This window comes from Octodon degus, unplaced genomic scaffold (genome assembly GCF_000260255.1).
Source record: "Octodon degus isolate 3935 unplaced genomic scaffold, OctDeg1.0 scaffold00028, whole genome shotgun sequence".
NCBI classification, from domain to species: domain Eukaryota; kingdom Metazoa; phylum Chordata; class Mammalia; order Rodentia; family Octodontidae; genus Octodon; species Octodon degus.
Window position 1 is genome coordinate 2,315,805 of NW_004524604.1, and position 16,743 is coordinate 2,332,547.

Consider the following 16,743-nt stretch of genomic DNA (forward strand, 5'->3'; position numbering starts at 1 on the left):
CTTTCTTTCTTTCTTTTTTCCTCTGTCCTATGTTGCAAGATCTTTTTATGTACATATTGGCTTGGCTTATAGGGGTTCACTGTTGACATAGAAGACAGAATAGGGACCAGTGACACCCAGTCCATTAGCAGGCACCTGGGTACCCTCAGCTGCGTGGGAAGACAGGCTGCACAAGGCAATGCTTAGCTGTGAGGATGTGGGAAGTGCTGTGTGGGGAGTGAGCCTCTGACAGACAGGAGGGGAGCCGGAGCCGTGAGGACCCCCGCCTCTCTGAGAGGCAAGTGTGATCAATCCACGGCAGTATAAAAGTGGGTCTGAAAGCTGGGTTCAAATCCCGTTTCTGTCTCTTCCCTTTGGAACCTGGGGAGCTTCCCATGTGGGGTGTGCAGCGTACAGCCCAGAGAAGATAAGAACTGAAATAGTTAAAGGACTGAATGAAGCCATGTGTGCAAAGCAGGTGCCAGGTGTGTGGTCAGTCATGGCCAGATTATAAGTGGCTGCTTATGCTACAGTGTGACAGACCCACACCACTGTCTAGTGCCAGGAGTTCCCTGATGTCACCAGTTCCTTTCCTTCTTCTTTAGACCCCAACCTCGGGCCAAGCACCCTTGGAACAGACTTTGAGTAGACGTGAAAGCTCTGCTGGTTGTGTACCAAGTCTTCTCTTAATCAGGTGATACAAGAACATGTTTCTTCAGTGACTTTGAATAAGACAAGGTAACATGTGCTGTTTCAGGTGGTTCCTACTCAAGACAAATCATGCCCACTAGAAGACAAAGGGTAAGACAGGTGACTCAGGGTACACTTTGTTTTTAGGCAGAGTCCAGGTCAGCCTTGAACTCACTACATAGTCCAAGCTGGCCAAAAACTAGCAGCGATCCTCCTGCCTCATCCTCCCAAGTACTAGAATTATAGGTGTCCACCACATCTGAGAAGCTCAGGTAGACCTTGTCCACTTTCTGCCTTGCTAGGTTATCTGGTTAATATCACTTAGTTATTGTGGCCTGATTAGGTTTAAAATTTCCTAAACAAGTTAAAGAAATCTAAATAAAAGAGGGAAATGGAACAATTTCACGACTCCAGGAGGATCAAAGCCTTCTCACAGAATTCTAGATCCCCTCAGGGCTAAGACCAAGACCTTCCCTGGGTGGTCTTTATTTAGTTATCAAAAGGGAGGGGAGTACTCAAGAAGGGAGAACCACTCCAGGACTTCTCCAACCCAGGAGACAGATATCGGAGGCTATAGTCATTATCTAGTTTAGGTTGGATCCAAGTGTCCTTGGCTGTGACCTTGTCTTATCTTTGAGGCTTTACCACTTCCTCCGCCATTACAGGCCTCATTAGGGACCTGTGACTCACAGAGGTTCACTTACTATGAGTCTGTTGCCCATTTCCAGGCAAGGATTCCAGGCCTAGGCCAGATTCACAAGTAAACATGGAAAACCAATTAATCGGTTAATTTAAGTCCTGCTCAGAGCTGCTTCATAGTGGTTTCCATCACTAGGTTTCCTGTGCTCCCTCATGCCTCAGGGACTACAGAAACTATCCATGTACTGTTCCCATTCAGAAAAAGTGTGTGGCCCGTGTGTTGGTACCTGGAGTGCAGAGAGAACCAGACTGCCTAGGGGCAGTGGCCAGGCCTTGGGGCCTCAGGTGGGCCCTGGGCGCAGGGTTAGGAGCCCTAAGTCACACCACAGTTCCAGCAGTAACTCACAGTGTGGTCTCGGGCCTCTCAAGTGATGTGAAGGGAGAAGCCAGGGGCAGGGGCTTCTGTGGAAGACTTTTGGGGCAGAAAATAATTTCCTTAAACAAACTTCTAAGTACATAAACCAACCAGTCAAGGGCTTTCATTATCCCTTCCAACTGAAAACCCAGCTAGCAGCAGGTCCCCAGAGACCAGGAAACTGTCCCTCTTGGTGCTTGCCTCTCATTCCATGGCAGTGCATCCATCCTGTCCCAAGCTTGTGTAACAGGTGAGCCACTGGACCAGCTATCATGTGACCTCCGCATGTGAGTGGGGCACAGTCTGTGTGAGAAAAGGGAGACCATAGGATGGGCTCTTTATGTGACAGCTAAAGGGAGCGGGACGTCCTGCAGTGCTAGTAACCCAGACTGTGCTCCCCACAGGAAACCCGTCATCAAAGCCCCCATGATCTGAGGCACGCAGGCCTCAGTCTAGAGATGCCTCCCGTGTGAGCTGAGTTGTGACACCTAGCTTCCCCAGAGCTCTGTTCATTATGACAAAAAGGAAAAAAATCTCTGAAATCCAACAGATGTGGTGGAGGAAAACATTTCAAGAAAAACTCTATTTAGTTGAAGACACACTTTTTAAAATGTCATAACATTTGCCAAATGTGTAAGATAAAGAATCTATCTTTACCCATCATCATTTAAGTTAATATAACAAAGGATAGCATAGTTGTAATATACATTCAAATTTTTTTTTTAAATCAAAACAACAGTATCCAGGCAGGCAGCTCATGCACACCCACCACCCCGGCATGAAGGAGGCTAAGACAGGAGGAATATTGTGAGTTTGAGGCTTGTTTGGGCTTTATAGCAAGTCCAGCTGCTAACATGTAAGACAGTATTTCCAAAAGGAAGAAACTCCAAAAGCTGGAAAACTTCTGGTCTCAAGCATGTTGAGACCCTGTCTCAACAAAACATAACAAACAAAAACCAGGGAGAAATCACTACATTTATTCTCATTTTAGGAAGTTTCAAAACACTTCTTTAAAGCTCAGCAGACCAGAAAGAATAATTTTGGATAAAGAGGATTGAAGTAACATAAGTAATAAGATTAACCTACTAGATGTAGGTTAAGTAAACAAGAAAAACTTCTTTGGAAACACTCATGTAATAATTAGTACCTATAAGCATGCACACAGCATAACAGTTTAATTAAAAAATAAGTTGTCCCGAATACTTGGGTTGGATGCTTAGGCCTGGGGAAAAGAAAGAAAAAAAAAAAAAAGAGAAGGGAAAGGAGGAGAAGGGAGGGGAGAGCAGGGGAGAGCAGAGCAGAGCAGAGAGGGATGAAAAGGAAAGAAGGAAAAGATGTGTAGGAACACAGACTATCAGCAATTTCCACTATATCTGTGATGGATTTGCTCATAGTCAACTTGTAATGTCCAGCTGAACTGAACCAGCGTGCTTCTGGGTGTGGAAGGCCCACATGAGGATTACTGCTATAAAAAAGAGAATAGGAAGAAAAGATGATGTGTTGTTGACTCTCCTCAAGAAGCTTATCACTCTGATTTGCCTCATATAAACTCAGCTGTTCTCATTTTGGCAGAGCTCAGGTCCTCACTGTCACTAAGAATAGCTGTGGCTCTCCTCAGCAGAGTTCTGGTCCTTACTTTGAGCATCGCTTTCTGGCTCCTGTGCAGATCCTTCAGCCTGCTGCCACAGATCCTTCATCGCACTGGTGCAGATTTTGTAGCTTCTACCACTGGCCTTTGGGGCTTCCCAGTGCAAATCCTTGATACAGACTTGTATGAGACATTGTGGTGGGCGCTAGGCCTCCAGCTGGACTCATGGAGGACACTGCCGGGGGATCTAGAACTTCAACTAGATTGTGTCTCTAGTGCATGGAAAGATCTCCAGCAGCCTTCTCCATTTTACTCTTGAGTGAATATTATAAAATAGTCCTATAAATTATATGTCGTGTTTCTATTTTCCTGCCATCCCTGCCTACAACAATATCATAAGGGAAAAGGCCCTCAGAAAGGGCAGATCTTTAAATTAAGATTTGCAAACAGAAATGAACCCCTGAGAGAAGAAAGCCTCAGTTCCAGCTGGTGGTTTGACCTGCTCTGGAGCCAGGTCAAATGTCTGTCCCCTCTGTCTGTCAGTGCTCCTGTTTCTGGGTTAAGGCGCTCAGGCCCTCAGATGGCTGGGAAATGCAGCCTCTTAATCCAGAGAGTGAGGTGGCTTAAGCTGGGGAGGGCACAATGAGGAGCAGAGAAGAGCCTGCAGGAGCAAGGTGGGGTGTACAGAGACACTACTCTGCAGCAGCTCCCTCCTGTGCCCTAGGCCTGATCCAGCAGTGGCTTCCACCTGTTGTCATTCCAGTGGTAGCCCAAGGCTGGGACTGTGGTCCTTGATTTTTCTGGGAGAAGACAGCAGATGAAGGCTGAGGGCTGCAGCTGTGCTCTGGACCTGCAGCCTTGGGGAACATCAGCATGGGGGGGATCCTTCAGCCACTCTGCAGGCAGAATGGAGGCCACACCTGTGTGTTAAAGGCTCCTACCTCCTGGGCCTCACAGTGACATCAGCAGACAGTAAGAACCTCCTTTCCAGCCTGCAAGACAGAAGGTAAGGAGAGCACAGGGCATAAACTCATTTTCCACAGGGGATAAGTACAGTGTGGCATGGGGACCAAGATCAGAGGAAGCCCTGTCACCTCGCTGACTCACTAGAGAAGGATTCAGTTCCTGCTGCACAGGTGGGCAGATAAACACTGGCCTATATCTCTAAAAGTGCTAATGCCAGGTATGGGTGAGGTGGGTGATGTTCTAGAGGGACAGGAATGTCGCCCACGTAGCATGCTTGTGGAAGTAAGTAGGAATCAGTTGTTTCTCAAAATGTCAGGTCTGGTGGTCTAGGGCTTATATGGGAAAATCAAGCAGGAAGTACAGAGGCAGAACTTGCAGACATGGCTTGTCTAATGGGCTTTGTTTATGCAATGTGCATCACAGTGACCAGCCATGCATCAATCACAGTGACCAGCCCTTTCTAAGAAACAAAAGTAACAGGAACTGGAACCAGAACTATTCCCCGGGCAGCTAACAGACTGAAGTGTGCTGGCAGGGGACAGGGGCATCTTCTGCTACAAGCCCTCCACATCCTCATCTTGGGAAGTTTCTACTCACTCAACCTCTCTCTCCCTCAAAATTACTTCACTTTTCCTTTCCATTCATCTTCTAATGACTTCTCGAACAGCTAAGAACTTTTTAGTCATCTGCAGTTGATGTACTTTTCTCCTAAACAGCCATGTGTAAGATATATTTAATTATATCCACTTTAAAATTTTTATATGTAAAAATTGGGAGACTGGGCGTGGTAGCATGTGCCTGTAATCCCAGCTCTTGGGAGGCTGTAAACAGGCAGATCACTATGAGTCTGATCTAGTAGTGAGACCCTAAACACCCTGGACCCTTCCCTAAAGTACAAAAATAAATGAATGAATGAATGAATGAATGAATAAATAAATAAATAATAAAAGTTGGGAAATACTGAGGTTGAAACCCAGGGCCTTGGGCATGGTGGGCAAGTGCTGTGCCACTGAGCTACACACCAGCCCTCATTTATTAAATTCTAATGATAGAGGTCATGAAAGAGCTGTGTAAGTGGAGCATGAAAATCTGACTGCACTCCATGTCCTGTAGACTGCACTCGTGATCCCTGTAGACAGTGCCATGTGCACTGTGGTTTTTATACACTTCCTGCTGATGTTTTTGTGTAGACAAAACATACTTCTCACACTGTCCTGCAATTTTCCTTTTGTTGTGTAACAGTGTATGTCAGGCGTGCTCACAGGGCCTCGTGTGGACTGACTTGTCCCTCTACTTCCTGGCTACCAACCACGCCATTGCTTCAAAGTACCTTGAGTATGTTGCAGATTCTGCACTGCCCTTATGGAAGGTGATTTTTATTCTGGAGGAGAGAGACTTCAGGTTTGGAGAGGATGTTTAGAGGGCTCTCCTCTGCTTTTCAGGACAATGGGAAAAATACTGCAAAGGACTCCTCCTTTGTCATGTTGGCCCCCTGTGATAATCCTAGAGGGCAGTGACTGCTCTCCCTACACAGAGGACCAGTCAAAGCCGGAGCCCCGAGCAGGGTCCCTGGCACCTGGCTGCTTGGGTGGCCACTGGCCCTGCCCCTCCCTCTCTCAGGAAAGCACATCCTTGCTGCTCCTGAGACCTTCTGCCTGGTGAAAGCCTCCATTTCTGTCATCTCATTTACTGGCTGTTTTACTTCTCACCCTTGCATTCCAGAACAGCGCCATGTTTCTGTTCCCACCACTTTTTATGGGGCAGATGACTGACAAAATGAGCTTACTCTGTTGCCATTTAGATTTATAAACTTATGAGAAACAGAGTGTCAGTGGGCACCAAGAGCTGGGTTCCATCCTGCTGTTCAGGCTTCATGCAGCAATGCACCTCCCAGCTGTTCCTCAGGTGGAGCCAGGACATGCTTTTGGTTGTTGCTATTTTAAAACAGGTTATCTGATAATATCAGAGCCACTCACCCACATCTACTGATGTTATACTGTATATTGTACACTTTAAATATATTATTATTTTTAAAGAAATACAGATGAGAAAACAGATCTCTGAGAGCTTAAGTGCCAAGGTCTACCAAGAAGTGAAACTGAAATTCTGCCAACTTGTGCACTTCTGAGACTCAGGTTCTCTCCATGGGTGCCAGGGTCAGCAGGGCAGTGGCTCAGAGACAGAAGCCAGCTGAGTGTCGGTGACTGCTCAAGTCCCTGCCAGCCCCAAGCCCTGCAGATTCCCAGGGGCCAGCTCTCTGGGTAGGACACCTTCCCACTGTGCCCACACTCAGATTCTGGTTTTGCTATCTTTCATGGAACTGGGAACAATTTTGCACACAAAAGAAGTGATCACAAAATCAACAAAATGACATAATCATATAAAATAAAGTTTTGTCACTATGTGTGAAAATGCCATGCAAAATAAAATGATATTGGTCCAAAAAAAAAAAAAAAAAAAAAAAAAAGAAGTGATCACAGTCTTTGTCTTTCATTATGTATTTTTAAAAAGCCAGCAAACGTAAGCAAATTAAGCCTTTAATTTTGGTCTGAAAAGGAAAAGAGCAATACTTTGACAACCCCCAATACCATAACCTTCAAAAATAAAGAGGGAGAAAGGGGTACAAACCAGGGAAGGAAAATATAAAGAATCATAATTCACTCTAAATTGCATTTTATTTACTGAAGAAGAGCTAGAACCATGCTTGTTGAATAAGAAATATGGCAAAGAGTTTCATTTTTAGACTCCCTGCTATGTATCAGGTGCTGTGGTGAGCCCTGGGGTGGGCAGGGGGCTGTGCTCACATGCAGGGCTGGCCTGCTGGAAGTCCCTCTAATGGCAAAGAGATAAGACGCTAAATGACACCACAGCATTGAGGGGTGGGGACAGAAGGAAGTACAGGAGCACCAGGGAGGGCATGGAACACTGGCTTTTCAGAGGAAGGCCATGCCTAACTCCAGCTTTAAGCAATGAGTAAAATTATCTGGGTGAGGAGGAGTTAAATGAGAAGAACATCCCAGAGAAGAGCAAAAGTGCCAAGGTCATGGTAAAAAGCTGAAGAAGGGAAAGAAGAGAGGCATAGGCTGGAAAGGTGGATCCTGTTTGGGATGTAGGGACTGAAGACCCCAGTGAAGGAGGGCAACATGAAGTTGGGTGTGTGGGATGCTGCAGGGGTGACCTGGATGGAGGTCTAGAGGTAAGCAGAAGTGATGGCTGGAACCATGAGACCATTAAGAGTTAATCAAACCATCCAGGGAGCATAAACAGAATGAGGGTAGCAGATCTTTGAGACTAGAATACCAAAAAGAAGAAGGACAAGGAGGAAGAGGAAAAAGAAGAAGAGGAGAAGGAGAAGGAGGAGGAGGAGGAGGAGGAGGAGGAGGAGGAGAGAAGAGAGAAGAGGAAGAAGAACAAGAACAAGAACAAGAAGAAGAACAGGAAGAACAAGAAGAAGAAGAAGAACAAGAAGAAGAACAGGAAGAAGGAGGAGGAGGAGGAGGAGGAGGAGGAGGAGGAGGAGGAGGACAGCAAGCCCAAGGAGAGAGAGATGGAGAGCAGACACAGGACAGTACAGAGCATGGATACCCAAGGCACAGAACTGTGCCGTGGAAACAGATGGCTTTGCTTTTCTGGCCACATAGAGACTGGACAGTGAAGGCAGTGGAATGGTAGCTTGGAAGGTTTTCATCAGTAGCAAGGATGAAAAGATGGGTTTAGGATACCCAAGGAGAAAACATGGAGCCTGCCCTGTAGGAGGTCTGGATGGGATTGAAGGGAGGTGGGCGAGCAGCCTCAGGGATTGAAAAGTTAATGGACAATGATGACTTGCTTTGAACATACAAGGGTAGATGCCTCAGAGTTTTTCTAGGTGACCTTGAGAAGCCACAAAAGGGGGAACAGCAGTGCAGGTGATACACAGATGGTGTTCTCAAGAATGTGGGGTCACACAATTCATAGACCGTTTGGTCCCTCTGTACTAATGCTCTGCCTCAACTTCCCCAGGACAGTCTCATGCCGTGCGTCAACACACAGCACACCATTCCTTGGACCTGCTCTCTGCATCCTGCAGAAAGCTCGCACTGAAGCTATGGGAAGCAGCAGCTCTGCCCAGCCTCACTTCACATTTCAGAACGCAGAGAAAGGTTTGTGCTTCCCACTCTGCAGCGAGCCACTGGGACCTAGGCCAGCATTGTGGCAGTGGCTCTTTTCAACCCTGCTCTTAGAAACCAGCTGCTTCTCCCTAGACCCTGACTTACTCCACTGAACGATGCCCTTTAGGCAGTTCCTGTTATCCTCTGGGTTCATCCCAAACTATGCCATTCAGTGGAATATGGTTAGGCAAAGAGGAAGTGAGGGGCTGCCAGGGAGCAGGTACAGTGTAAGCAAGGGTCAGAAGGGGTGGAGAGTTGCGGGGCAATCAGGGAGCTGAGCTGATTGCTGGGGGGTGGGGACAGAGGCAGCGTGAGATGAACCTGTGGAGGTTGACAAGGACAGTGAGAAGCCACTGAAGTCATCTAGACAGGGGGTGGTTTTGCCTGGCCCAGAATGAGAGCAGGAGGATGGTAAACACAGAGGAGCCAACAAGAGCCAGGCATTGGGGTAGGGTCAACAAGATCCAAGCACTTCCAGTGGGGAGAGAAGGTGAGTTGGGCAGAGCCTCCAGATTCCCTGCTTGAAGTAGTATTGGCTGTGTGACTGATGACTGACAATCCTGGTAGAGAAGTGGCCCTACCAGGGGGAGAAGTGCCATAACAGGGGAGGTACCATACCAGGGGAGACGCTTCATTCACGCCCAAGGTGTGTGGTGCCCTGGGAACAAGGAGGGCCAGTAGAGAGGGCAGCTGCACACTCAGATCCGGCTAGGGGACAGTGTGGACTGGAAATGTGAGCCTTCTGAGGACGTTGGGGTAAGGTGATAGCTGGTGCTGTGGAGTCACAGAGGCAACTGATGGGGCCCCTGATGCAATAGCAGCAGAAACACTGACACAACACCCAGGATTTGGAGGCGGATTTATTTAACATGGACAAGCACTGATGGGGATCATTCCCAAAATATCAGGCCCTGATCTCTGGTAGTCTAAGGCTGATATGGGATAAGCAAGCAGGAAGGAGAGGCAGAATGGCTTGTCAATTGGTGATTGGTTTGTGCAGTTTGTATCATAGTTTGGGGTTTTTGCAAGGTGGACAATATAGTACAGGACACATTTTATAGTAGTATTTTATAATGAATCACCCAAGAATCACATACAGCGAGTGCAGGAAATCTATCCACACACTGAATACTAAGGAATCCAGCTGAGGGCCTAGAGCTCCCACCAGTCCAGCTGGAGGCCTAGAGTCCACAACAAAGTCTCATGCAGCCCCACTTCATGGATCTGTGCTAGAAAGGCCTAAAAGTCAGTGGTGGAAACTAGGAAGTCTATGACAGCAGGATGAAGTATCTGTGCTAACAGGCTGAGGGATTTGAACTGGAGCTAGGAAGCAGTGCTCAAGGTAAGCACCAGAGCTCCCCCAAAAGTACCACAGCTGTCCTCAGCAACAGTAAGGTCCTGAGCTCCTCCAGTGATGAGGAAAGCCGAGATCCTGTCAGGAAAGCCAGTGCAACAAGCTTCTCCATGAGGCTGAGCAGTGCACCATCTTCTGAGCCAGGAATCGATGCTCAAGATGAGGGCCCAAGCTTCTCCAGAGTTCATCAGCAAAACAAACATGACAAGGTCCTCCAGCAGAACAGCCCAAGAGAACTAGCAGCTTCCAACAGCTCCATCAGCTTCTCCAAACAGCATCCCTAACAGCATTTCAGCAGCTTCTCCTGTTCTGTCTTTATGCTGCTGGCAACAACCCTCAGGTGGACCTCCCACACCCAGCACCACACCAGTTTAATTCAGCTGGGTGTAATAAATTGACCACCTGTTAGAGATCACTGCAGTGTACATCGTAGTGACCAGCTATGCACCACAGTGGCCAGCCACTTGAAGAGAGAAGCAGCTGGAACCAGAGAAGGAACTATTACCTGACAACTAAGAAACTGAAGTATACTGGCTGGGGAGGGGCATTTTCTGCTATACCAGGACAGAGTCATGAGGGACCTCAGCACTGAGATAACACAGAGGGGGCTGAGCTGGCAGCAGAGGCTGAGGACAGGTGGCCCGGGACAGAGGAGGGAAGCAGGGGCATGTGGTGGCTTTTGAGCCAAAGAAGAGGGCTTCAGACCAGCCTCCACACAGGGAGATGCAAACAAAGGACAAGGAAAGACACTTTATATTTAATGACAGGAATGTCACCCAGAATTCACAGAACCAATGTCAAGCACAGGGTGAGGACTGATGGGGAAATGAAAAGAAAGAAAAATTAGTAGCTGCAAAGCACTGGACAGAGTTGGCTGGGGCTGAGGGCCAAAAGCCAGAGGGTGGGCTCCAGTCCTGCTGCAGCCTTTTTGGGCTGTGGCCTGCCTCTCACACCTGGAGGCCTGTTTTCCTCTCTTTGGAATCACAGATATAATGCAGTACCATCTCTCTTGGGCACCATGTGCGTGTAGGTTAGAAAATTACTGCAAGGTGCTCAGAATGTCTCTGGCTCAAGGTGAGAAGTCTGAGTAAGAGTGGTTCCCTTTGGCACCCAGATCTGGGGCCGCTTGGAGGGTGAGCTGTCTGTTAGTTTCTGAGGGATGGGTTAGAGGAGACAACCATGGACCAGGAACTTCATAACCCCAAATTAAAAGAGGTAAAATGTGAAGAGGGGGCCAGTGAGCTAGTTCAGCAGACTAAAGCACCTGCGTAGGCAAGCCAAGGGACCACACTTTGAACCCCCAGCACCACATGCTGCACCAGCCCTGCCCACAGGGCAAGCTGAGATGCCAGAGTCTGGGCAGGCATAGTGGAGTGCATCTGTAATCCCAACACTGGGGAGGCTGGAAGCAGGAGGATTACCACAAGTCCAAGCTGCACAGTGAAACTCTGAAAAAACCAAATACATTAAGAAAAGAAAAAGTGAAATAGCATTTGCCCTATTGGGGAAGAGGTAGCTGCAGGCTCAAGGCATGACAGGGCAGACCTTGAGTGTGGACTTGGTCGTGGCCCAGTGAGTAGAAGAAGGGGCATCTGAGGCAGATGCTAGGCTCCCTCCCTGGTGCACTGTGCTCAAGTGAAGGCAGATAGTAAGGTGAGACAGCGCTCTCCCCTCCTGTGCCCTGTAGGCTGGCCCCTGTCCCCAGTGCTATGTGCACTGCTCTCATTCATCTGCCCAGTAGTCTGTACTAGACTTTGGCTAATCTCCATTTTAGTTTTTGGGGTTTTTTGAACTGTCTATACACTCAGGCTGGTTTTGGCCCCACCATGATCCTCCTGCTTCAGCCTTCTAGGTGCTGGGATACAGGTGTGTGCCTGACTCTAATTCTCATCTTAAAGGGATAGAGTAATTGCCCATCCTGCCATCTTGTGAAGCTCATACAAAACAGTGTGTGTGGCAGGACTTGTAACCATGGTAAACGTGAGGGTGACTCGCTGCTCTGGGAAATAGCAAGAGTCTGCCTGGTCACCCGGGAGAAGCTTGGCCTCACATGAGAATGAGGGCAAGAAAAAGAGAAGGATGGAAGGAGAGGGAGAGAATGTGATGGGGGAGAGGGGAGGAGAGAAGGAGGACAAAAAGAGGAAGAGAAAGAAAAAGAGAGGAAGAGGAAAAAAGAGAGAAAGAGGAAGAAAAAGGAAGAGGGCTGGTCAAATAGCTCAGCAGATTAAAGCTCCTGCAAGCAGGCATAGGAGGTGGGGGTTCAATCCCCAGGCCAGCTGTACTAGCCTCGCCTCTAGGGTGCACTAAGACCAGCAATTGAGACTGAGTGTGGTGGCATGTGCCTATAATCCCAGCTCTCAGGAGCCTGTAAACAGGCAGATCACTATGAGTCCAATCTAATAATGAGACCCTGAACACCCTGTAGACTCTTCCCTAAAATAAAATAAAAAGAGAAAGAGAAAGTGAAGGAAAGAGGGAGAAAGCAACAAAGAGAGAGTGCAATGAGTCCCAGAGGCTGCATGCAAAGCCGAGGCCCTGGTGGGAGCAGCACAGGAGTAGGTGCCTGGGCTGTGCAGGTGGCCCCCACCCTGCTGTCCCTCTCACAGTGTCGTCCTAGACCAGGAGCTGCTGTTCCTCCCTTGGCTGGAATAGTCAGCACTACCAAAGCCATCCTAGTTCCTAGAGCCTCTCAGTGAAAAGATCCACAAGATCCATGCTGTTTAACAGAAACCCACATCATGACCCATTTAGGATGGGAATATTTTTACTTAACAACATAGACGCTATCTGTTTGTTAAACATATTCTTCTATAGCAACATAACGTAACACTATTTATTTTATCCCATATTTATAAATCAGTTTCTGAATAGCAATCATGAGAGGAAAAATATGATTGCTGAAAACCGAAATGTCTTTGTAGTTCTTTTTGCCTGGCCATACTCACTAGGGATGTACAAATGGCTGGATTTTCAAGCTACTTTTATGTGACTAGACCACCAGTATACAGTATGAGGTTTGCTTTTATCTTTGCTTCTGCTTTTTAAATTTCTGATTTTACTATGAATTTGAATTTATAGCTGTGGAAGAGTTTTTTTTTTTTTTTTTTTTACCACTGCTTCACATGTTTTATTTTGTTGTATGTTCTTGAAGAACCAGGTTCATTTTTCCAGTTTTATAAAAAAACAAATAAATGTTCCAGTCACCATCAACTGTCTAATCTTTAAGGCCAATCAATATGTTCCCTGGAAAGATGAATTAGTCTTATGACTCATTTTTTAAAAATTCTTTAAGACCAAAAAAAAAAAAAGACTTTTTTTTATACTCCAAAAGCACAGTATTTCAACACAGCAGCCAACATGGAGTTAAGCAGCTTAACTTTATCCCCTAAATAAAGCTTTGCATAAACCAGTGATTTTACTACAAAAAAACCCACAGTCTTTGAAAGAAAAGAGTGGCAGTGAGTCATTAGTGCAAAACTTGGAATGACTGAGTCATAAACATGGCACTTATACCAAAGGTAGCTTAGTAGACTATTGGCGGAAGTGTTTCTAATGTTACTCTTAGTGTGTCTGAAGCAAGGGAGGTATTTCTAGGGCAACTAATGGCAATGCATTGCTTATTATAATAATTTCTTTTAAATTTAAAAATAATAATAATAATAATGTTACTCTTGCAGCTATCTGCTGCTATCTGACGCCCCAGCCTAACACCCTGACACTGTGGGCAGGAGACACTGCTTGCTTACTTGCTCTGTCTGTCTGTCTGTCTGTCTTTCTGTCTTTCTTTTGAGACAAGGTCTCAGGCTGGCCTTGAGCTCACTTTGCAGTCCAGGCTGGTCTTGAATTCACAACAACCCTCCTGCCTCAGCCTCCCGAGTGCTATGATTACAGGCATGCACCACCACATGGCTGACACCGCTTTCTTTGCTCATGATTCTAGGTCCAGAGTTGGCCAAAGGCTGACCGTGCTCTGCAGGAGCCCTGGGTGGAAGCACTTGTCTTCTATGCCTTCACACAGCCCCTGTTCCCTGGTGGTATCTTTGCTGTCATCTTCCAGGGGCTCCTCATGTCTCAGGCTTCTCGAAACACTACTGGTCAGTCTGAAATGGGTCTTTCCCTACTGCTCAGCTCAGCAGGAGCAGAAGGACCAGCTTCTAAGACCAGAGCCTGGAACCACCCCACAGCATCTCCTCTGTATCCTCTCCGTCACAGAGGTCAAGAGCCCCTCTTGTGGGGGAGGGACTCCCCTTCTTTGATGACAGAAATGTCAGAGAATTTGCCATCACTTTTAAAAGGCCACAATTGCAAAGCCAAGTCTATAAAACATGCACCCAGAGGACAGATCCCTTACCACTTGGCTCCTTCATGCTATCTATCTACAAGTAACTACAGAGGGCTGTTGAGTTTCTTCTTCATTTTCTTAAAAAGATAAGAAAATGGTCTGTTTATGGGTTCATACCTTTTCCCTTTCTTAGATAAATGATAATGTCTAATACACTTTTCTCTACATCCCACTCCACTTAAAAGGTTCTGTGGACTATGCTTAGTAGGAGATGTCTCTACCTCTTTTGTTCCCACTATGCTTGCTCCTTGTCTGAGTACCATTCTGTTCACTCAGCCAACCAGGTCTCCTGCTGACAGGTTTCTGGATGGTTTCCAGTCTTTTTCTGTCACAAATTGTATACAAGAGATCTCGGGTATACAACTGTTCCTGTTGTTAGCTTGTTTGCCATCGATTCCTTCCAGTGTAGTATACTTGCTATGTTCAAAAATGACCATGAATGTAAATCCTGCCAAATGTCCCCCAAGTTCCCCAGCTTTGTTCCCATGAGCACTCTCGGTGACTCTGCCAGGGCTGCATGACAGAGCCCACAGGGTAGGGAGCTTAGACCAGGGAACTGTGCTTGCTCAGGGCTCCAGCGATCAGGCGCCTGAGGCTGCAGCAGGACTGACTTCTCCTGAGGCCTCTCTGATCACTGTGTCTCCACATGACCTTTCCCCCATGCACCCACAGCTGTGTCTCCACATGTCCACGTGCTCTCTTCTTAAAAACATGCCACTTGGACTGGGTTAGGGCCACCATGACATCTTCAATTTCAGTCACCTGTATAAAAGTCCTTTATGCCAACACTATCAGTCTATGGTCTGGGGGACAGGGTTTCAGCCTATGAATTTGAGGGACACAAGTCAGCCTATGACAAACACAGGAGGACATCTGCTTCTTTAGTTTCTTGAACAGAGGCACTGGCAAGTTTTAGATTTATGATCATCTAGCAGGTAAAAATGTGTCACATAGAAGTTTTGTCTCTTTTTATGAGTGGAACATCTTTTCACATGTTCAAGCCTCATGCTCCTCTTCTCAGAACTCCCTTTCAGTGTCTTGTCCATTTTCCCCCTGTTATTCTTTTCCTTCTCGGTTTTTAGGCATTCGTATAGCTGTGTTACAGGACAAGTGTCTCAATCTCACCTGATCTCCAGGCTCTTATATCCTGAACAAAGAACAGAGCAGAACACACAGAAAAAGTAAGGGGAGAGGTTTAATTAAAGCAAAAATACACTCCACAGAGTGGGAACAGTCGTGAGCAATCTCCAGAGTGAGTCTGACCCACAGCGGCCCCATCTGTTGCAGATTCGAGGTCACAGTGCAGTGGGGAGGGTTCCGAGCAGGGCAAGCTCAGTGGTGGTGATGTCGGTAACCAGCAATGGGCTCTAGTGGCTTCTCTTTTGTCTCTCTGGAAGCTGGGAGCAGTTGGGGCTGCACCAGTAAGTACCTGCCCTTGTTCCAATCCTCACGTCAGGAGGGAGTTAGTGAAGTTCTGGATGGAACCCTCACAGCTGCCAAAGCCCTGCAGGGGTCCAAACTGTGATGCTAGATGATGCCTACATTTAGTGCCTACATGGGGTTTCCCTTGGGCACTCCAAGCTCCTCAGACTCCTGCCAGAGGTCATGGAAGGGTGATAGGGCAGGGGCATGTTGTCTAGGTTCATGTCAGGATACCAAGGGGATGCAGTGAAGGTAAAATGCCCTCTTGGTCTCCAAGAGCTAGAGGCGTTCTGTGTGTTGTGAGCCTCAGACCAGGACGGTGCCCACACTGACCTCTCCTATCTCACACAGACATCGACTCTGTGTTACAAATGGCAAATGTGTTTTCCCAATTTGTCATCTGTGTAGGGCCCCTCCCTTTTTCTCTTTTCTCTTAGATCCCTTTCTTCTTCCCTCCCTCTCTTCCTTCCTTCCATTCTTAACTCCTTCTCTTCTTGTTTTGAGACAGGCTGGCTTTGAATTCCCTTTATAGCCAGGCTGGCCTCAAACTGCCCACCCTCCTGCCTCAGCCTCCCAAGTGCTGAGATTGCACCACGCCTGATGCTGGGACCCATTTCTCAAAATTTTTTTACTTATTTATTTGATACAGGGTCTTGCTATGCAGCTCAGACTCATGATCCTCCTATCTCAGTGCTAGAATTACAGACCATGAATGTAAATCCTGCCAGATGTCCCCCAAGTTCCCCAGCTTTGTTCCCATGAGCACTCTGGGAACCCACAAGAGTGCTGGTTTTGGTGGCCAGCACAGTCGGGATTCCAGAGCCGGCACAGCAAGTGGTGTTGGGATTTGAACTTGGGTCCTTGTGCTTTCCAGGCAGGTGCTTAGACCACAGAGCTATCTCTTCAGCCCATGGACCCATTTCTGAGTGAGCTTCAGCTCAGCATTTTCTGACCTTGTGAACAGCAAGTAGCCCACAGGTGGTGCAGGCCATCTCCTGTCTCTCAGGGAGCTGTGCTCGGGTGTCTCACTCCCTACTCCACCTGAGCTGGGAACCAGCTTCCCCACCCAGCTTGTGCCTTCCTGGCAGCCCCGTTTCCATGTCGTGGGTCCCCAGGGCCCTCAGACTCCTCCCCATTGCACTTTGGGAAGCTCAGCTGCAGAGGCTGAGGCTTGCTCAGTAGGTGCTGTGGGGGCCA

At 47.4% G+C, this 16,743-nt stretch overlaps 1 protein-coding gene across 1 annotated transcript in view; it reads left to right on the plus strand.

Annotated features, from left to right (window-relative positions):
- The first annotated feature begins 10,961 nt into the window (after positions 1-10,961).
- Ppef2 (protein phosphatase with EF-hand domain 2) overlaps positions 10,962-16,743 on the plus strand; it is a 29,372-nt gene continuing 23,590 nt past the window's right edge. The window contains exons 1-2 of the mRNA XM_004629255.2: positions 10,962-10,997; positions 13,723-13,876. Coding sequence (XP_004629312.1) covers positions 10,962-10,997; positions 13,723-13,876 — 190 coding nt within the window. The remainder of the gene's footprint in view (positions 10,998-13,722; positions 13,877-16,743) is intronic.